This window comes from Thamnophis elegans, chromosome 3 (assembly GCF_009769535.1).
Source record: "Thamnophis elegans isolate rThaEle1 chromosome 3, rThaEle1.pri, whole genome shotgun sequence".
Taxonomy (NCBI): domain Eukaryota; kingdom Metazoa; phylum Chordata; class Lepidosauria; order Squamata; family Colubridae; genus Thamnophis; species Thamnophis elegans.
Window position 1 is genome coordinate 136,099,460 of NC_045543.1, and position 23,252 is coordinate 136,122,711.

The 23,252-nt window shown below is 40.0% G+C and overlaps 1 protein-coding gene across 1 annotated transcript in view; it reads right to left on the bottom strand.

Annotated features, from left to right (window-relative positions):
- Positions 1-299: 299 nt before the first annotated feature.
- DCC (DCC netrin 1 receptor) overlaps positions 300-23,252 on the bottom strand; it is a 774,549-nt gene continuing 751,596 nt past the window's right edge. Inside the window, exons 27-29 of the mRNA XM_032213902.1 lie at positions 17,001-17,213; positions 4,826-4,968; positions 300-389 (exon numbers count right to left, since the gene is read on the bottom strand). Of these exons, the coding sequence (XP_032069793.1) occupies positions 300-389; positions 4,826-4,968; positions 17,001-17,213 (446 nt within the window). The remainder of the gene's footprint in view (positions 390-4,825; positions 4,969-17,000; positions 17,214-23,252) is intronic.

The window sequence follows — 23,252 nt, forward strand, 5'->3', positions numbered from 1 at the left end:
CATTAGCATGACTCTTCCCTGCATGCTACATAGGCCAGTGGGACAGAACTGGCTACTTGGAGGCACTCAGCTTTTGTGCAGTGGGTTCTTGCTTCAGAGGATTGTTTTGCCATCTCTATTTCTGACTTCTGCTTGACTGATAAGCACACACAATGTTGTCTTGGTTGGGCGGGGGGGCGCGGTGAGATCCTCCTTCGAATGGGGTTCAGTGATGTACTGGTGGCCTTCATGGAGATGTGACTTTGGGTTGTGGTCTTTGTGAAAGGCTGGTATGCTGCAATGTTCCTGGGCAACTCCTTTTAGAAAGCGGAGCCTGTGATGGCATTAAGTTGCTTCATTAGCCCTTCCAAACTTGCCATTTGTTCACTAAGGTCATCCTGTTCATATACCTGTGGAGAAAGCAAGAAGCTAATTTATTTTACTAAGATAAGCTGGCGTGGCCCATTCACCCCCTCCCCACAGCATTAGGGTGAGTAACAAAGGCAACTCAATTACGTTTGTTTGGGATGTTTGCTCAAATAGGAGACGGAGGGGGAAAACGTCAGCAAGAAGGGAGGCAGCAGAGATTGACAAAACTGGCAGGATGCATGGAGGGTAGTGGTGGGATTCACATTTTTTGTCAAGGTACTGAGGATTTAATAGCTGCCAGCTGATGAAAGGTTGTAAGCTGTATTGAGTATGCTGATGAATGTAAGGCAAGGCTAATGCAATGAGGCTGATTCATTGCATCTATGGTATAACCCTTTTAAGACTCTGAAGGGAGGTCCACACAAGTCTATATATAGGTGGCTATTAGAGGGCATGTCTCTCTCTCAGCGTGTATTCATTTCTCTCCTTGTGTCTGAGCTGTGTGGTAAGGCATTTTTATCTCTGCACGTATATGTCTGTATATTTCTGTATATATAAATCACTGTTAATTGTCTTAAGGCTCTATGTGCTGTGCTATTGCTCCCAGGTTTATCACATAATACTAGTCATACTACCAAAACTCTGACAATTTTTACTACCGGTTCTGTGGGCGTGGCTTGGTGGTCGTGGCCGGGGAAGGATGCTATAAAATCTCCATTCCATCCACACTCCAGGGGAAGGTTACTGCACAATCCCCATTTCCTCCCAATCACTCGGCAAGCAGAGAATAGACAGGGGCGAGGCCAGTTAGAGATGGTTTTTACCGGTTCTCCGCACTACTGAAAATTTCCACTACCGATTCTCCAGAACTGGTCAGAACCTGCTGAATACCACCTCTGATGGAGGGGTTTCTTCCTTCAGAGGTGGTATTCAGGTGGTGTTCAGCATTTTGAAAGCCAATAATGTGATAGGACCAGCAAAGGTCCAATCACTCCATATTGCTTTGGGAAAATGGCTATCATGAGAAGATTTATTATTTATGGGTTATCTGTGTCAGGGATTGCATCCCAAAGAATATTGGGACCAAAACAAAACCCTTACCTTCGATTGCATTTATCATAAAGCACTTAAAATCATACACTAAAATGATCACGAGACACAGTGGCGCAGTGGTTAGAGTGTAGAACTGCAGCCTACTTCTGCTGCCTGCCGGCTGCCTGCAATTTGGCAATTCAAATCTCACCAGGCTCAAGGTTGACTCAGCCTCCCACCCTTCTGAGGTGGGTAAAATGAGGATCCAAATTGCTGACTCTGTAAACCACTTAGAGAGGGTTTAAAACCACTCTAAAGTGGTATATAAGTCTAAGTGCAATTGTTATTGCTATCATGCTTCAGTCATTCACCTTTTTTCCTTTCTATCACAAAATTATGACCTTATTTTGTGAGGAATGACTCTGTCAGTTGCATTCAAGTTATTGGGAAGTGACATTTGTTGTCCTGGAATCACAAGTTGTAATAGCAATAGCACTAAGACCTATATACCACTTTAAGCCCTCTCTAAGTGGTTTACAGAGTCAACATACTGCCTCCAACATTCTGGGCCCTCATTTTACCCACCTGGTACTCTGAAATTAACACAAAATTCACACTTAGTTGGAGAAATGTTGAATGAAATGAGTGGAGTCAGTACATAAATCAGACTGCACAGAATTGGGCTGTGCAATAATTGTTTTGCCCAATGTTTCTCAACTGTGGCAACTTTAAGATGTCTGGACTTCCCAGAATTCCCCAGCCAGCTGTGGTTTTATCTATTGAAAGCAATTGAATAGCCATCAGAACATTCTAAAAGTGATGCTGGGCTGGAGAGGGAGTTTAATTAGCGGCAGTTTGATTGACACATCAATTTGGGTGGACAAAATGATCATCAAAAGAGGCTTCAACTGAGTCATTTCATCTCTTGCTTCTAACGAATGATGAGATCCATTTCCATTCAGCTAGCCTTTCTGCTATGGAGCAAAGGGTATTTTTTCCTCCTGAACATTCATGCTTAAAAGCTCCTTTTCTTATATGGATCAGAGCGCCACAGCCACTCCGTTCTCATGCTTTGATCTGCACTGTTGCTTTGAGGTAACAATTGGCTTCCTCTGTGTGTGTGTTCTTTGGTCAAAGCTTTGTTGAATCAAACTTTGGAGTTTGGGGTTCCTACTGTATGTTGGTATGGTCAGTATAATAGGCAAAGTTTCATTAGGTCTACTCAAAAGTAGCTCACTAATGATGAGTGTCCTTTGGTGAGAAATGGATTCCTCCATGGAAAGAAAGAATGAATGAAAGAAAGGAAGAGAGGGAGGGAGGAGGGGAAAGGATGAAGGGAGAAAGTAAAGGAAGAAGGGAGGCAGAGAAGGGGAAGGGAGGAAGGGAAGGGGAGGGAGATAGAGAGGGAAGAAGGAAGGGAAAGGGGAAGGGAGGAAGAGAAGGGAAGGGTGGGAAGGAAGGAAAGAAGGAAAGAAGGAGGAAGGAAGGAAGGAAGGAAGGAAGGTACTATCTACCATTTACTTGATTACCGTTCCTTTCTATTGCCCATATTTCAGCATTTTTTCCTCAGCAGTCTATGAGAAAATGCTGACTTGCAGACATATTCTACACATATTTATTGAAACTGTAAAGACTTACATGATATTACCTTTTTATTGTGAATAGGTTTTGTAATATTTTATCTTTTTAATATTGTAAACTGCCCAGAATTACCCTGCGGCAAGATGGGTGGTCAATAAATTTAATATTGATATTAATATAAAAAGCAAGCCATCTGGCAGGAGCCAGAGAGAATCTGGAATGGTTTGGGATCTAATTTCTTTTCTGTTTCTAATTTCTGTTTCTCATTTGTACATAGGAACATCTTAGATATATATTTTTCGCACTGCTGATTCCCAATAGTGTCTTTAACTTAGAAAAAGCAGAAAAAGATTTTTTTTCCTTATGCTGCTTGAGTGCATCTTCATCAGAAAAAGGTTTATAGAAAATGCTAAGAATCATCAAACTAATCTGGACAGACTTCTGTCTTCTTTTCCAAGTTTTAAAAACAGTTTTTAATTGGAAGTTTAAATATGATTATACACAATTTCTACACACAGCCTGCCAATTAGAAGAGGATGAAAGCTTTTTTTTTTTAAAAAAAAACAGACCTTTCTTTATGTGACTTTCAGCAGAAAAAATATTTTTATATAATAATGTAACTTTACAATTTAAAAGATTAAAAACTAATACAAATTAAAACATAAAGGAATAAAAACAAAACAAAAATAGAAAGGGCAGAAAAAGAAAAATGTAAAAATAGTAAAGAGAAAAAATAAAAATATAGTAATGAAAACAAAACAAATATATAAGGAAATGAGTTCACAACAACTACAAACTATATTATTAAATTATCACCTTACCTTAACTTACAGTTAATGACTTCTTTCTATATTTCATCTGTTTTCTATAAGCAAATCTTTAAAGCCTCATTTAGTCCATTGAGGATTACCAGAGATAACATGTCTGTTTTACACGATCAAATAAAGTACTTTATATTCCTTCCTTTTACTTGATCTATAATCCCATTAAATAGACTCCTAGAGCTGGATTCCTCTCCATTTTTTTGACCCTTCTCACAAAATCCTTCAAAATCTTGACTAGTTTCCTTTGTACACCCAATATAAGAAGGTTAATCAGGTGACTATTTTGGTTTGTTACTTACCATATTTTTCAGACTATAGGATGCACCGGACTATAAGACGCACCATGATTTTGAAGAACAAATTTACGAGCTTCAACAATTCCCAGCCAACATGGACATTACTGAAAGTTGGAGTTGAAACCCAACTCCTCTGGATGCCACCTCCATTGGACTACAGTGCTAACAACTTTAACAGAGCCCAGAGAGATGTACAAACCTTTGGAGGCATTGACGCAAAACCACTGAAATTATTCCAAGATCCAGTGTGGTGCAATTAAGTGGATTAAGTGTTGGACATGGACTGAGTAGAACCTAGGTTTAAGTGCCCCTTAAGATTTTAAGCTATAAAATCTCATTTGTGGGAACGTTGGGACAGTCACTCTCTCAGCCCAACCTATCTTATAGATTTGATGTTGTAAGGGAAAAAAAAACAAGGGAAAAGAGTATTGTGAATACCATCTTAAGATCTTGAATGAAAGATGAGACACAAAACCTCCTTCGGTTTATCTGATCAGTTCATATTTTAAACCAGCTAAGATCCTCATTTGAAATGGAGAAAAGACAGGAGGAGAAGAAGAAAGAAGAAGCAAAATGAATGAGTAGGGGGTGATGAGGTTTGCAATAATATCTGGTTTTGAGAACTTACAGTTCTCAAGTACAGAGAACTTACAGTTTTGAGAACTTTTTTCACAAGCATGCACCCAGACTAAATAGGAAAATGCAATAAAATTCCCAAAGCCATCTTATTGAGATTTTTCTTACATTAGCAGGATCTTCTGTTTGTTTGTGACCTTCTTCTGTGGCTTCTGGAGCTGTTGGTACCGAAACAGGTAGCAGAGGTGATCGTGCTTTTCCAGCTAGTCCAAGGGATGCTGTCTTAACCTGAGCCTTGGGAAGATTGGGCGCTGCAATAGGAAGGGGCAAACCATTTCAATATTACTTGTGACAGGAAGACACAAAACGAGTGAAAGCAACATGAGCAAATTTACCGGTACATGTTCTTCCTGAATCTTGCTTTTCAGATCGCTATTTTCTTCCCAAGAGTCTCATGGAAACACAATAAAAACTTCAGTAATGAATGAGGTGTAATGAAGTATATTGTCTCGGTTTTGGACTTACCCCGTATCTGAAAGGATGATGACCATCCCTCTCCTTCAGCAACGGAGAACAGATGAAATACAAAAACAAACCCACCCATTTGTGCAATGCCTGTTACGCCGACCTTGTTTGAAAACTGAAACAAAAACTGAACAACAGTAGACTTTTCCTCAACTCCAATAAACCGTGTGTATGCATATATGTATCAGTGGTGGGTTCCAGGTGGTACGACCCGGTACGGCCGTACCGGTAGTAGCCGGGAGCAGCAACCACCGTATCGGTACAGTGGCTCATTTGGCCCACCTGCCTGCCCACGTTCCATAGCTGTTTATAACGGGACCGGCCAATTGTGCATGCGTGCACAATGCGCGTGCCTGACTAGGACGCTCAGCCCCGTGCACAGCATACCGATTGCGGTGGGATCCGGAAGCCACTACTGATATGTATATATACTTCAATACATTCTAACTGTAGAGAGTAAGGAAGCTGACATTGATGGAGATATGGAGAGGCTGTTGCCGAGGCAGAAGCGACCAAAGTATATCTAAAGTCTAGAACAGAGAGATAATAACAACAACAGAAGCTGCCCAATTCACTTATCTTTAAGAAGGTGTAAGAGATATACTACAATCAGATTTACAAGATTCTGTTATAATAGCCAGTATTAACAAAAGTAGTTTTAACTTTCTTGGGGAGTTGATTTCCAGGTGTGGTTCATCTAGATATCCAGATATCAAGAAAGGACCTCCACTATATTTGTATGGCCTAGGACTGAAGAAAGTAGCTTAAGGTCATCCACATATTGACAATAGCTGATCATTCACCAGCACATAACGTCTTGAGCGTCTCTATCCTAAATACTATTGCTCTCTCTTTGCACCAGGGAGTGGAATTTTTCCCCTGGGAAGGAGAAAACAATGCCTCTCACTGCCAGTCCTTGAAGCCCCCCCCCCCAGTGAAATATCTGTCAGGGTTCCAATAGATGCCCTAATTAATCCATGAGCCTCCTGCCTATGGCAACTCGAGAGCAGGCGAGGAGTGCTTTGTGAGTTGACATTATCATGGTTGCAGAGGTGGCATTCAGCTGGTTCAGACCTGTTCACTCGAACCGGTAGTGAAAATCGCGGGTGGCTGCCCATGCGACCCGGCTCTGTGTCATCCTATTTAGGCATGTTTTCAAGGCAAAGCAAATGTGTGGAAGGCTGCATAAGGTGGGCATGCTCACATTTGTGAACTGGTAGGGAAAGTAAGTTAATACTATCCCTGCATGGTTGGTATTAAAAAAAAACTACTGAGAGATCTATCAGGACCAGAAGAAGCAATATAGCCTGGTCCCAATCACATCTAGGACATCCATGAAAGCAATCAATGTGCTTTTTTGTACTATACCAAGATCTGAAACTGGATTGACAAGAATGCAGATATTTTGTTTCCTCTCTTTTGTCCAAAAATATAAAAATGGCTGTTTGTCTGTGTGTGTGTGTGTGTGTGTGTGTGTGTGTGTCTGTGTGTGTGTGTGTTCCAGCATAACTCTGGAATGCCTGAAACAATTTCAATCAAACTTGATACACAGATGACTTACTCTCTGGAAACAAATATTGTGGGGGGGGAAGTCATCCCTAACATCCCTCGGGGTGTGTGTTCTGTTAATATACAGCCTGTTGTGGCTTAAAATAGCTTCTACTGTATTTTACTGCCATAAAATGGCTTCTACTGTGCAGCGCACTGGAGCTACCATGATACTGGCTTCACAACAATTATGTTTGGTCCACACATTTCCCCCCTATAAATAAATACCCAGGCAATGCCGGGTTATCGGCTAGTAATTAAACAAGCTCAGGAGTGCTCCACTCCACCCATGAAAAGTTCACTGAAGTTCCAAAAGTAAATTCTCTTCCTTCCAAGGAAATCTAAACTGGTTGGAAAAAAATGCAGGGGATGTTTTCCATGGAAAAATATCCACTCAAGTAGAGAAAAGAAGAGTTTGATAAAATAATAAAAGACAGCCCTACTTGATAATGACTAGGAGAATTAGTTACTTCTTTCACCTGCAAACAGACAGTAAAATAGGAATTCCAGCTCAGTGAAGAGATACCTCCACACCTCTATTGGTTCTGAAACCCCCAGAAACAGTTTAAAGAGATTCATCTTTGTTTTCATGCAGTCAACATGGAAGACTGCACTCTTCCAGTGAACTAGTTATATAATTGGGATATAGTTGGTCATTGAGTTGCTGTTGTCCAACTAGTAACCCTGCAATCTCTTTGGGGTGGCAGCTGATCCATTCCCTTGCCAAACACAAAACAGCAACAGTTGAAAGAGAACAAAATACTGCACGCTGGCAAACATGGGAAAAAAAATCAGAAGAGTCAAATATTCCATTCTGGTGGGAAAACTCAATGAAACACCATTATCTAAAACGGAAACTTTTTGTGAATACTTGTACTGTGCTTCAGCCAATGCCCAAATAAATAACAGAATAACAAAACAGAGTTGGGACCTTGGAGGTCTTCTACTCCAACCTTCTGCTCAAGCAGAGTTCCTATGCCATTCCAGACAATGGCTGTCCAGTCGCTTTTTAAAAACCTCCGGTGATGGTGCATCCATAATGTCTGAAAGCAAGCCATTCCACTGGTTAATTGTTCTTACTATCAGGAAGTTTCTCCTTAGTTCTAGGTTGCTTGTCTCCTTAATTAGTTAAATAATTAGTTAAATACACCAGCTCAGCAAGGTACCGTATGATCATGATGCTAATTCTAAAGTTGGCCAAAATCCCCCCTTCCTCCCCACCTTTTGAAATGCCCTAAAAGTCTATATTTCTACCAGGTTTTAACAGACCGAGTAAAAGCAAAGTCGAAACTTTACGCTGATTTCCTATTGCTAAAAATTAGGTGTCTGCTTTGCTTGATTTTTAATTAAATGCTAAAGCACAGGGGGTTGCTTCAACAAAGACTCAACAGTATTAAAAGCAAATGGAAGATTACATTAAATGTATATTACAGGGCCACCTTTAAGTAGCTTGTCACAAACAAGCATTTTTTCTGCACTCCTGGATCCCTTTGAAAGCCAAGGTTTTAAAAAAAGAAATGAAAAAGCCAGGGGAACCAAGAAAAGAAAGAATCTCAAAGAACTCTTCAGAAGATACTAGGCGTTGCACTATTGATAGGGGGGAAAAAGACTTCTGTAGTAACTGCTTCTGTCCAACTTCAACTTCTTCAAAGAAAGAACAGAAGATGCATTGATTCAAGATGATGTTATGTGCAAGTGTGCATGCTTGCTTTTTTAAGTGGTACAATCTAATAATAGTAAAGGACTTATCTAGACATTTTGAAAACCTTTTGATGCTCATAATTGCTCCTGCTCTCCTAGCCTAAGATCAAAGTTGCAGAATTCATTTTGCAATAATCTATATATTAACAACATATAGGAAGACTCTTTGATGATCCTGAGAATCTACTCAGCCCAACCTTGATCACCTTAACCCAAGAGATGCCTTCAGAAAGATTGGTAGCAGGAAAATGACAGATATACCTCTTCTTCTGATGTGTCCCCCGCCCCCCAAGAAAAAAAACTAACATTGAGACTATTAGAAGGGATCTGCTTTGCATTCACTTTGCTTGTCAATACGTTTATGGGTTCATTTTAAAATTATAGTTATTATTCTGTATAGAAACACATGGCATAGTGCCAGGTTAAACATAGTCTGATTCTGCCCATCCTGTGAAGGCATCTAGTGAGACTTTGCTCCAGACACAGCTTAGTTTAAGGAGAGAAGGAAGATGGATCAAAAGGTAGCCTTCTCAGTGGTTGCTATAATAGAATATTGTGTCTCCAGAGTATGGCTTGTCCCCACAGTTCAGGAAAGGATTCAAAGCCACATTCGTAAAACAAGCATTCAATGCCTTGCGGTGAGTTTTAGGGCAGTCTCTTCTTCTGGCCGTGTTTTAAATGTTCTAATTTCAAGGCCTTTTGATGTGGGTGAAGACGGAGAGTGCAAAAGTTGACTTGAAACTCAAAATTAAGAAAACTAAGATCATGGCATAAAACCGTCTCAATTCCTGGCAAATAGATGCATATTAGTCAAGGCATATTAGTGAGGCTATGGTTTTCCCAGTTGCAATGTATGGCTGTGAAAGTTGGACCATAAGGAAGGCTGACCGTCAAAGAATGGAGGCCTTTGAACTCTGGTGCTGGAGAAGACTCCTGCAAGTCCCTTGGACTGCAAGGCGAGCAAACTGGTCAGTCCTAGAGGAGATCAATCCTGACTGCTTCTCGCATGAATCACTCTCTCAAAGAATCAGTAGGAAAAGATTTGGAATCCCACCCCTGGCTCTAGACTTCAAGATGGCCAAGACAGTTGCTATCAAAGTGTCATTCTACTCTTAATTAAATATGAATGTTAGTGAGTTGATGTAGTACATTGTATAACATACTGGGTTATTTTTTTGTGTATAGGACAGATTCTGCTTGTGGTCACATAGACAGCAGCAGAAACAAATAAATGATCTGCCATCATCTTTTCCTAGATGGTTTTCTAGATACCCAATCCCAGTAGAAATGGATTTTTGGGTGGTGTTTGATCAAAGATCTAATAAGTTACAATACTGCCCGACTTTAAAAAAAAAATCAACCAAGACCATTTAACTGCAAGTGAAAGAACGACGACATCAACAATTGCTAAAGACCTGCAGTATTTGTTTCGGGATGGATTTTTTTTTTTAAGAGAAAGCATCTTTGTCTGGAGCAGCCCCAGCTGGTTGGACCAGGGCCAGCTAGCATACACAAATAGAATAAACAGCACAAATAGAATAAACTCAACTCCAACCTTTATGTTACTTTTTTTCCATTTGTTTTTGTTTTGTTTGCAGTTAATTAAACTTCTGTGGAACAAGTGACAAGAATCCTCCCTCTTTGCCTGTCCCCAAACAAATCAGTCATGCAAAATCCATTTAGATCTGGCACAGAAAATGGACGGCAAAATAAGGTTTGAGCATAACTGTCTGGCATGAAGAATGCCCACACCTGTGAATCTCTGGGTTGCTGTGGATAAGGGAAGGGAAGCTATGTCAGTCATATGGAACTCATTAATTAATACAATTGTGCCTTAAAGAGCTAAGAGCTCAGCAAAAAGGCAGATGGCTCCATTTGGGCATTGCTGATGAGAAACCAACGATGCTAATTAAGGCTCCCCCTCTAGACAGGGATCAGCAGCAGGTGAACATGAAAGCTTGAAAACTGAAGTGAAGGAAAACTTCAGAAAGGAGCCCACACCGACTCAATAAAGCTCAAGAAATCACTTCACCCTTGCGAACTGGAGCAGAGTTCAGCAGTGGAAACTGAGGCTCAGAAAAAGCATCAGAATAACAGAGTTGGGACCTTGGAGGTCTCCTAGTCCAGCCCTTGCCTAAGCAGGAAACCCTATAGCAATAGTAATAGCAGTTAGACTTATATACCGCTTCATAGGGCTTTCAGCCCTCTCTAAGCAGTTTACAGAGTCAGCGTATCGCCCCCATAGTCTGGGTCCTCATTTCACCCACCTCGGAAGGATGGAAGGCTGAGTCAACCTTGAGCCGGTGAGATTAGAACCGCTGAACTGCAGATAACAGTCACCTGAAGTGGCCTGCAGTACTGCACCCTAACCACTGCGCCACCTCGGCTCTTCATCACTATACCAGTGATGGCCAACCTTTTAGACACCTAGTTCCCAAACTGCGTGCGCATACCCAAACTTAAAGGTGCACATTCACATGTGCGAATACATGCATGTGTGGACATGCACATGCTTGCATGGACATGCATGGACATGTGTGGACATGCACGGACATGCATGCATGCATGCCCAGCAGAGACCTGAAGACCAGCTGGCCGGTGAGAGGTGGGGCATCCCAACACCAACAGCGCAGCAAGAGGTGAGATCTTTTTCTTTCATGAGTTTCTGTTTCGTCGTTTGCAGGGAAACAGAAGCTCACGAAAGAAATGCCACGGAGATCTGACCTGGGGTGATGGCTATGTGTGCCACCTGTGGCACACGTGCCATAGGTTTGCCATCACAGCCCTATACCATTTCAGACAAATGGTTTCCAGTCTCTTCTTAAAAACCTCCAGTGTTGGAGAACCCATGACATCTGGAGGCATCTTATTCCACTGATTAATTGTTCTGTCAGGAAGTTTCTCCTTAGTCCTAGGTTGCTTCTCTCCTTGTTTAGTTGCCATCTATTGCTTCTTATTGCTCTCCCGCCATCAGGTGCTTTGGAGAATAGGTTGACTCCCTTTTCTATGTGGCAACCCCTTAGATATTGGAAGACTGCTACCATGTCTCCCCAGTCCTTCTTTTCATTAAACTAAACATACCCAAATCTTGCCCTAATCAACTTTGTTCTTCTTCTCTGCACTCTTTCTAGAGTCTCTCTCTCTCTCTCTCTCTCTCTCTCTCTCTATCTCTCTCTCTCTAACATATATATATGTTATATTTATGCTGATAAATAAATAAAGGGAGACTAGTATAGATCTATTTCAAGCTATTTAGCTCTCATCAGCTAGCCATACCCAAGTTTGGGAATCGAACCTGTGCTCCATTGCCTCCCAGGCAGGGAGTTAACCATTTGAGCTACAGAGAACGACTCCTTATCAGCCAGCCAGGGTGGGAGGTATATACTTAAAGTCACAACCCCTGGTATGCCCAAGTAAAAAAAAAATTATATTATATTATATTATATTATGGCAACCAAAACTGGATACAGTATTCCAAATGTGGTCCTTCTAAGGCATTATAAAGTGGTATTCCAGGGAGCTTGATTCTATCCCTCTTTTAATGCAGCCTAGGACTCTGTTGGCTTTTCATTTTCAGGATAGGCTTTGGTTGCCACGATATTAAAAAAGGACATGTTGAGACTCTAGAAAGAGTGCAGAAAAGATGCCAGGGGGAGAACAAAACTGGAGAGGGCTCCAGGCAGCAATGTGTTCTCTACATCCTCATCAATGACTTGGAGAGGGGATAGATGGGGAACTCATCAAATTTGCACCAAGCTGGCAGGAATAGCCAACATTCCAGAAGATAGGCTTAAGACAGAGAAGGATCTTGACAGACTTGAACATTGGGCGCTCATCTAACAAAATGAAATTCAATGGTGAAAAAAATCAGGTTCTACATTTAGGCAAGAAAAACAAAATGCACAGGTACCTTGCTCAGTAGTAGTTAACTGTGGGTGGGATCTTGGAGTCCTAGTGGACAACCATTTAAATAGAAGCCAACCATGTGCAGCAGCTGCCAAAAAACAAAAACAAAAAACCCCACATTTCCTATCTTCCAGCTATGTTTACTTATGTAAGTTACATGATTATGAATCAGAAACGAACATGGAGAAGTAATTAGAAATCCCAGATTGGGAGTTGGGAAAATGCCAAGGTTGGTCAGCACCAACACAGCATGACCTCAGCAGCCAATGCTACTATGAGTCTTATTTGCTTTGCTGGTTTAATAAATGTTAAATTCCCTCATTAATTTTATGATTTATGAATGCCAGGTACAAACCTGGGCTTGTTACTGGAATACAGAATTTCACAAAGGCATGCCAACATGACGATCTGGTTGTCAGATGCACCACCATCCCCTCCCAATTTCAGCCTCCATGCTGCAAAATAATCAGCTGTTGATTATTCTCAAATCTTTATGCCAATGGGGGCTTATTTTGAAGAGGATATTCTGAGGCAAAATGTAATTTCAGAAAATCAGAATCCCAGGTTACTTGATTGTCTGGGTTTTGGGACAATGTTTGCATATTCTCCATGAGGACTGAATTTTGCACACAGGAAGTCCTAAGCTTCTTCTGGAACAAGTGCAGATAAAACCTTCTCCAATAGCAAGGAGGACAATATCTGTCAGAAATGACACAGAGCTCCTTGGATAAGAATGGGCAGAAGTGGGGAATTGAACCTCTGCAATTTAATAGTATGATGGGTATCATGACACAATGAATGGAAACTAACCAATAGCAATAGCAGTTAGACTTATATACCGCTTCATAGGGCTTTCAGCCCTCTCTAAGCGGTTTACAGAGTCAGCATATTGCCCCCAACAATCCGGGTCCTCATTTTACCCACCTCGGAAGGATGGAAGGCTGAGTCAACCCTGAGCCGGTGAGATTTGAACCGCCGAACTGCCGAACTAGCAGTCAGCTAAAGTAGCCTGCAGTGCTGCATTCTAACCACTGTGCCACCTTGGCTCTCTGAACCAAGAAGAGAAGCAACTTAGAACTAAGGAGAAATTTCCTAAAGGCGAGAACAATCAACCATTAGAATAGCTTACCTCCAAAAGTTGTGGGTCCTCCATCATTGGAGGTTTTCTTTTCTTTTTTTTTTAAGTTTTTTTTTTAATTTTTCTTTCCCATACATACATTCACAAATATACATTCTCATAGATATTGTTAATATTATGTGTATTCTTTAAGATTTATAATTCTATTCTTCCCCTAAAGATTTAATAGTATAATCAAGATTGCTTTCCTGCCATCCCGTACATCCATCTTGATTTACAACAACCCTACATCTTCTTCCCTCTTATTTTCTCCCACCCTTCCTTCTTCTTTACTATCTTCTTTCCTCTTCTCTTTTCCCTTTTCTTCTTCCCCTTCCTCTCCTACTCTTACTACCCACTGGAGGTTTTCAAAAAGAGACTGGAGAACCATTTATCTGAAATGGCATAGGGTCTCCTGCTTGACCAGGAAGTTGGACTACAAGACCTTCCAAGTTTCTTCCAACTCTATTATTCTATGCTTTATATTCTATGAATCAAGTAAAAGACAATTTCTGTATTTTGTTTGTAAACATTCAGTGCACATTCTCTGATTAAAACATCCATTTCCACTGTAGCGCCTTAAAGGTGAGGTTTTAATTTGCACACAGATTTATCTGTTCTTGCATCTTCAGACCAATATGCCACTGAACTTTAGATATTATTTGAAATTTAGTGTTGTTTGCATTTATAATAGGGGACAGTGCATATGAATATAATGTACAGAAATAAGTTGTACTATTCGGTGAAGTTGTTGGCAAAGACAGCACATTCAGTATTCGGCGTAAAGAGGCATGCATAATTAGAAAAATGTGGGCTAACAAACTTTGCAAATCTCTTCTTAAAAATTTAGCACTCAACAAAAGAAACTTGATGATTTGAAGCAACCTATTTTCTCAGCTCTTTCAAGAAACACAGAAAAATACTGAGATCCTGAAACTGCTGACTTTACCAGGGGAGTTTATGAGCTATACGGAAAACAAAAAACAAAAAGAGAGGCAATAATCACATATTTTTTTAAAAATGCATGAAATAATCCATGTCATTGTGGGGGGAAATGTGCATTTTGATTGTCTCTTTATCTACCAAATATTGCAGCTGTAGGGAAACTTCACTTGTAAAACTGATTTCTGATTAAAACTTTGAGACGATGGCTTGAATTTCTTATAACAGCTGCAAACGGTAAGGATTGGTCTCTAAAAAAGGCAATTCACCTGTAGCTCTGCTGCTCCTTTCCTCCCATCTCTCTCTAGGCTCATCAGAGAGAAGGTGGAATAGTCAGGACAATGTACTTTGAATTTAAATGAAGAAGATGTACTTGAGAGCTGGAATTAGCTAATTGGGGATTCAGATCTGGAGAGATCAAGGCGGCATGAGCAACTGAGCTGTCTACTGATAGACCTGAGCCAAAATTTCTTTGCAGTACTTTTCTTGTTCCTTTTCCTTTGTTGAACTTTGATGACCACAGCATTCTGCTAAGTGCTGGTATCCAAGTTAAAGCATCCACAACCGTAAAATCTAGCCTTTCTCAACACCGTTAGAAAAAAGAAAGGCCTTTTTCTGAATGGGAAGTGGAAGAAGCAGCCATAACCTTCTGGATATAATGCTCCAGAACACCCCCCAGCATCCATAGTGGATGGAAATATAGGAGATATGGAAAATGATGCCCTTTCTCATTACCCCTTCATTTACAAGCACCCAAATCTATCAGCAGTGGTTTTCACTTATTTTCGCCACTGGTTTGCCCTGCGTGCGCACACCTTCTGTGCTTGCACCCAGCCTTCTGCGCATGCGCTTTGCTTGCACGTGTGCCTTCAGTGCATGCAACTGGCCTAAAAACGTGGCTAAATAGGATGGCATAGCGCTGGGGCAGAGATAATTCTGGCTCTGTACCACACAGAGATATTTAGATTTTTTTTAAAAATGACAATTTATACCAGCAGTTACTATGGAAATAACAGGTAGCGATGAGCACATTGGTAACTATCAGGCACATGCCATTCATAGTAGCATACTTTTGTTTTTTTAAAAAACATGTTATAGAACAAAGAAGTTTTTCATAGAAGAATTTTCATAGAATCACAGAAGTTATTAGTTAAACAAGCTTAAAATATAACTCCAGTCTATTTTATTTTATTTTAAAAAAAATAGGATTGACCTTCTTTTTATCTGTGGTTGAATTGTACCCGGACTGTAAAATCAGGTAAATCATGATGATAAATGTGTGCACTGATTTGGAGTGGGAAGAAAAGTCTAAGAACTACCAATTTTTAGAAACAAGTCTTACATGTTCCTTCTAGGCGAGTATTGCTATCATTTGCCAGTGCAAATATCCCAACATGAAGATTTTAATGTAGGAATTTTCTCCATGGTAAAGCAATAGGGTTTTTGTTGTTGTTGTTTCATATTGGAAATAAGACCGACCAACCGCAATAGCATCAGCCCATGAGTTTGTGGCAGAATGTGATAGACTACGGTGAAGAGGCAGTTTCTCAGGAAAATGGGAGCACATTCTAAAAAAGGAGTTAACACAGCCCAGAGCTGGATAGGAAGGAGAGGAAGAATTCCTTAGAACCATGATGGCGATCCTATGGCATGTGTGCCAGAGTTGGCATGCAGCGCCCTCTCTGATGGCACATGAGCCGTCACCCCATTTCAGCTCTGCTGTGCATGTTCGTGTGCCTCTTGCTGGCCAGATGGTCTTTAGGTCTCTGCCACACCAGCATGTGGGGTGGGGTATCGGCGGGGAGTGCATACACTTGTAGGGGGTGCATGCGGGTGGGTGTGTGCATGCATGGGGGGAGTAGGACACATGCAGGAGCCCCATCCATGGGGAGCCCATCTGCAGGGGACCATCAGTGGGGGGCTGGGTGCATCCAGGGGACGGTGCGTGCATTGCATTTTGAGGGTTTGCATGCACTTTGGGAACTCGATCCAGAAAAGGTTAGCCATCACTGCCCTAGAATCACCCAGAATACTCCCAAGTAAGAGTAACATAGGTTTAGTTTGGCAAGATTCTGTCTGTTGTTTGTAAGCAAATAAAGAACTGAACTCTGGCTAAACATCATCATCCGCATCATTTTTGGTCTTAGCTTGACACAGAGATAAGATTCGAACCAAGACTCTGGTCCATGCTTTAGACTTTTAGTTACTTTGTTTTACCATTTATCTGTGTCATCGCTTTCTCAGAGAATGCTGGGTGCTTTTAAGTTTTTCTTTAGAATCAGCGTTTTGCCCACAAAATGATCAAATGTTGTCTACAATGGCTTTTTAAAACCCCTTGCTGTAAGCTACTGACAACAGGGCAGCTTACATTTCAATTCAGCGTAGCAACTTCATCACATCTGTCTCCTGAAGTGCTAGTTTTCTGAGATAGCAACGGACTCTTAAGCGCTATTTCCATTGAGCTTCCAAACACAGCATTGGGTTTGCAATGTTGTTAGTAGATTAGGCTAGAGAGATCACGGGGATGCAGAGAAATAACATCTGCTTGTGTTATGCAGAAAGCTTTTGTTCCCTAGCCAACATTCACTTCAACACTTTCCATACCTGCTTGAGATAAAAGTGGTGTATAAGGGACTTTCGGTTCTATTGCACTCATTGGCGGAGGTAGCAAGGGATTGGCAAAACTGCGGAGGGGATGTGTAGGCCGGACACATGCAGTAGGAATTGTCCTACTTTGAGGTTCCTCACTGCTTGGATGTTCAGGCTGCGTTTGCGGTAACATGGAACTTTGTGGTGTGGCTGGTCCTTCAGTCACTGCTGTAAGAGAAAAGGAAAGGAAAATGTAACCAATCTGAAAGTCCATTAGAGCTGTAAGCTCACTTAGGCATGAATAAACACTGCTCCCCTATCACCATGGTGATTTGTTCCTGACTTTTTGTTTTTGTTTGAAGGCTCTGGAAAGTTGTTTTAAGGATGCAATTGTATTTCAGATGTCATCATCTGCGCTGAATATTTTATAGATGTTCAGTACAAAAGCCCCCCCTGGAAAATCTAGCAAAATAATCTTTTTTTAAGAGTCACATCTTTATCTCAACTGTTTAGATTATGATGGATGGAGAATATGAGGGAAGTATTCCTCAGACAGATCTGCGTGCTAACAGGGATTGTTCATTGTCTCTTCGATAGACAATAACAGTGTGGTCTCTTCAAAGTAGCAATGTATCTTAAGGGACTCATTTCTCCATAGCAGTGAATAGTACCATTCTCTTGCCGATAAGCAAGTTAAGGGAATTCTCGGATATGCTATTGGGATACCAGTGAAGACCTGACATCTCTTAATGCCAATCTCAGAGACTACTCCACTACTAACTCAGTTTACAGTTATTTACTTTGTCCCATAAAATTTCTACAGCAGTCCATGAGAACCAAAGTAGTAATAATGTCTAATCTCTTAATTATCCTTTCTACCAAACATCTATTCTCTGACTCTTAATGTTCAGATTCAATTCTGTCAGGATCTTTAGCATTTGCGTCAAACCAGAAGTGATTCTTCCAAACAAAATGTTTGCAGAATTCTCTTTAGCAAGATTTATTGATAAGAATGGTATAGACTTACAAGAATTCCAGCAATTGAACTATTCCCCTATATTAGAACTAGCCTAACCCTGTAATGATTAGGGTGGAGCAATTCAACCAGTTCTATCTGATTCGTGCAAACCGACAGCGGTGGCAGCGGGAGGCTCCACCCACCTGCCTGGACATCAGCATATCCTGTTTTTGATGCTCTGCACATGCCCGGAAGGTCCTGCACATGTGCAGAGTGGTGCATGTGAGCAAAGCAATTGCATGTGCACACTCACATTTGTGAACCTGTAGCGACGGTAAGTTTGTTTCACCCCTGTTGGAGATGTTTTGATTTTCTTTCTAATACTCTACTTATAGTTGAGTAAGAAGGCAAGTATTTCAGTGATAATGTAGAAACTAGCAGCTGGCTCATTCTACACTGTCTCTGTATCAATCTGCAAATAATCATTACAATTCAATTCAAATGTCATAGCAATGTGAGAAACTTCAGTTTTGGTACAGCACCTCAATATCACCTAAAGAATATTTCATGTCAACTAATCCCTTTCTGGAAGAATGTTTTACCTCTGCCATCTTTTCCATTAATATACTTAATTCTCATGACCAATAATTTTCATGTATTGACTATTATATTTTTCTTTTACTACAAACTGATTCATCTGATAAACATCTGAGAGTCACAATGGAATTTATTTTTGTGTTTCTTCCCAAAGCCTATTCCATGCAGGTCCATTTGTATAAACTAGGATGCACTGTTATGGTCTACTAATGATCAATAGATAGATGAGCTTAGAGATTTTTTTTTATTTGCTGCAAAGATCAAGGACCTCACAGATGACACATTATTTTTGGCTGGGCAAAGCAAACCTACAGAGATTAGTTGGGCTCATCCCTTATATTCTATCAAACTAAGGAGAATATGGAAAGAGAAGTAATAAGGAGGAAAAGTGGAGGACCTGCTTAGAAACAATCAAATAATAGGCTGACTCATCTCTGCAGTGAATAAGCAGTGAAACCCAGAAGCTTATTCAAGGAGGGAAGAAAACAAGTTTACATAGTATTGATCTTATTTAAAAACTAAACAATCCTTGACCCATTGGGTCAACATGTCAGAGACAGTTCCTTACCTAAACATGAATGAATGAGCACAGGGAGGCAAAAACACCACTAGCAGCTAGAGCAACTTTCGGCTTCCTGCTGGCTTCCCCATTGACTTTCTTTGTGGAAAGTTGGCAGAGAGTGTTGGAAATGATGATTATGTGTCTGCAGCTGACTGTGACAGCACAACAGCAGTGAAGCAGCTACAACTTTATAAGCTTTATAAAGTAATCAAGGTGGGAGGAAAAATAATCTAAAAAAATAAATAAACCTTGCCAAATTTCTATCCTATAGGAGTCATGGGTCCTACTTTTTGGATGCATTCCATAAATTAGCCCATTTAAGGTCTCTTGATTCAAAAAATTGTTGCCTTGTGATGTACAGATTTGCTCACCTAAAGATTATAAACAATCAGACAGGAGACTTTCAGCTGTACATAGTCTATATTAGTCTTACATAATGTATACCAGTCCATTAATCATATGTAATATTTCCTTCTGTTACTTTTCCCTCTATTTTCCTTTTCCCAGTTTTTCCCAGAAAAAAAAGTCCTTTTTTCTATGTAGAACCTCAACTTGAGTACTCTGAAAAGAAACTCCTTATTAAAACCTTCTCATATGCATTGATTATGCAAGTACCGGTAATTTCTGTGTTCCCCGATTAACATAATTTTTATTACATTTTGTATTTCAGGGCTTTGGACAGAATAATCCAAAGCATTTTGTTTTTGATCTTCATAGGGATGGATGCTCAAACTGCCCAAAGATTCTCTTCTACAGAGGAATTATTGAGTCTGTCATTGGCACCTCCATAACTGTCTGGTTTGGCTCTGCACTCAAACAAGACAGACACAGACTTCAAAGCATAATTAGAACTGCAGAAAAAACAATTGCTACCAGCCTGTCTTCCGTCGAAGATCTGTATACTGCATGAGTCAAAAAGAGGGCTGTGAAAATATCTACAGACCCCTCACATCCTGGGCATAAATTGTTTCAACTTCTACCCTCAAAATGACATTATAGAGCCCTGCACACCAGAACAACTAAACACAAGGACAGTTTTTCCCCATGCCACCACTTTGCTAAACAACTTATTCCCACAACAATGTCAAAAATTTACTAAGAATGTATTACTATTATTATTCTCTTCCTTCTTAGTATCTAACTCTCCCCACTTATGACTATAACCATGTTGCTTGTATCTTTCAATTTATATCATTTTATTTGTTTCCTAGTACAATTTAATAGCTTATTCGTAACCTTGACTATCACTAAGTGTTGTATCTTTTTATTCTTGATGAATGTATTTTATTCTTCTTATATACTCTGAGAACATATGCACCAAAGACAAATTCCTTGTGTGTCCAATCAGTTACCCAACAAAGAATTCTATTCTATTCTATTCTATTCTATTCTATTCTATTCTGTTCTGTTCTATTTTATTCCATTCCATTCCATTCCATTCAGAGAGAAGTCCTAGGTAGGAGACTAACAATGTCCAAGATGAACCAACTAGTAGGATGTTCAGCCTGACACATAAGTAACATATCATAATGATTATTAACTGGGCAATCCTCAGGGAAAAAAAGGATCTACACTGGCAGTTTTCAATTATCCCTCCTCCTGATTTATATCAACCCATTGTGGAAAATAAGTTTTAACATAGGTTTGTTTGTATAATTCAATTTGAGATGTCAGATATCAATTTGTATTTATTATTTATTAGAAAATGAACATTTATATTATTCAGTTCCAAGATTTTGCGCAGTGCAAAACAATATAAAAGAGTCAACCCAACTGCTTCTATGAATATAATTAAAATCTAACAACAAAATATTCAACATTCCCTAACACAAGTTTGGTCTCAAAATACTACTTAAAACATCTAATAGTTGGTCTCAGAATTATTGGTCCAATACAGCTTTTTAGGAAAATAGAGAAGTGAGAATGCTGCGATAGTTTAATGATGAACCAGTTTATTATCCTTTTAACTTTCTTTGTCTTTAAGATGGCACAAAACTTTCCTGTTTTTGTTGAAAACATTTAAAATGATTCTGCTCTTGAATTTTTTTTTAAGCCAAGAAATGGAGTACTGTACAATCAAAATTAGGATTCAGAGCATTAATGGATGGAAATAAAACAAGATACATATATATTCCGGGGAATTCTTTAAAAATAGGTTTCAGAGTTGGTTATTCATTTTAAATCAAACTGAGCCAACAGCTATCTGAACAATCAAATATACACATTCAGAGCAAGCTTAAGAAACCTGATAAACAAATCTGTAGGAATTTAAGAACATTGGATGTAAATTGTATATGTTTCAAGTTTTAGAATTGAAACTAACTGCATCTAACAGCCATCCCTAAGGAAGATTAGGAAACTTGCAATGGTCATCATATCACAGGTTTTTTTCTTAGGTTTGTACTTGTGTTGCAACATTGCACAGATCTACATAAAGGGAGGAGTTTGTGTTGTGATGTCACAACACATTTTTGTCACCTGCCTTCAACCCTGATGGCAGATTTCTATTCAACATAGAAATTTGTGTTGTACAACATGCCTCAGATTTGAAAGTGAATTTTGCTTCCTCCAAATGGATAATTAAGCTGCTTTCTTCCCATAATGATTGGCACAAATTACAGACAAAGACTCTGCATGCAAGACTGCATGGAAAATTTGCAAAAAAAAATGCATGGGGATTTTTGACTGAAACCTCAAGAAAGTGGTTGAGCTGGACTTCAAAATGATTTCATTTTACACATGGAGTGTCGATCCTTCCCTGGTATCAAATAGTACAAAGCAATGGGCCACCATTGAATATTTCCCATACTTGGAACATCTGCATAACATCATTCCAACTCTTCCAAACAATCTGCCTTCCATTGTTTCCAAGCAAGCATTATCATAATTGTCTGAGTCCCAGAGAGTCCTCTCAAACCTGGAGATTTAATCTTCTTCTATAGCATCAGCCTGTAGGTTCAAAATCTGAGGTTACACATGCATATAATAATACTAAGGGTAGCTTCTGCCATCATTATTTATTACTGTCCCCATGTTTGTGTAATGGCTGGCAATTCCATGAACTGGAATTAATGCAAAAATTGGAGCAGAAATAAAAGTGAAAGGCAATCGAGCCATAAGAGCTTGCCATATACGACAACATACCCCATTTCCCTCCTCCTCTTGCCACCTATTTTGAACGCAGGCCTATGATTGCAGGCTGATTAATACAACTTTGGCCGGCCTAATGCCTGCAGCCTAAACCATTCTGCCAATCTGATACAGGAATAACTTCAGAGGGCCACCTGGAGAGAAATGAGTGTTTGGTTCAATTTTCATGTCCATTTGTTGCTTGGTTACAACCCGGGCAAGAGCAAGAATCATGTCAAATGATTGCACCCTTTGCACTTATTCCCATCAGCGACTGCTTCATTTGCCCCAAGAAAATAAAGTTAAATGCAACAGCCACAGGAAGAACTCCAAGGGCCTGATAATGAGTAATCATTTCAAATTGAAGAAATCCCAAGCAGGACCATTAAAATAACACACTTTTTTATATTAAATGTCGTACAGCGATGCAAAAACCAGGTTGATAGTACTGTCACAGCCGGCGGTAATGATGCACAGAATAATAGTTGATTACACTTCCTTTGATCTCATTAATAATTAATCTGGGGAGGAAAGCAAAGAATTACAACAGATGTAATGTGCTATCCATTTAGGTTCTTGCAAATCATAGATTTGACCAGATTTCTCAAGCTTCCAGATATGCTGTACTTGGAATTCTAAGAATTCCTATTGTATCTAGCAGGAAGGAGAAGGCCCAATTTGTATTAACTTTTCCTCCATAAGCTAATATCAGGCATCAAGTAGCTATTTTATTTCTCAAGCGTATAACTCAGGAACCTTCTCAGGCATTGGAGGGGGGCAGACTTCACTCTCTTATGCCCATGTATGGATTCCAGACTAATTGCCCATTTGATTCCTCCCTGTGGCTTGGCAAATTTTTCTCCATCATCTATTACTCCAATAAGACTTCTCCTGCCTTCTGTTGATAGTAATCATAGATGAGATGTGGACTGCTGCCAGTTTGGCCCAGTTTGACCGAACCAGTAGTGGAATTCAGGCCTGGGTCGCAGAACCGGTAGTGACCAGGCCTGCTATGCCCCCT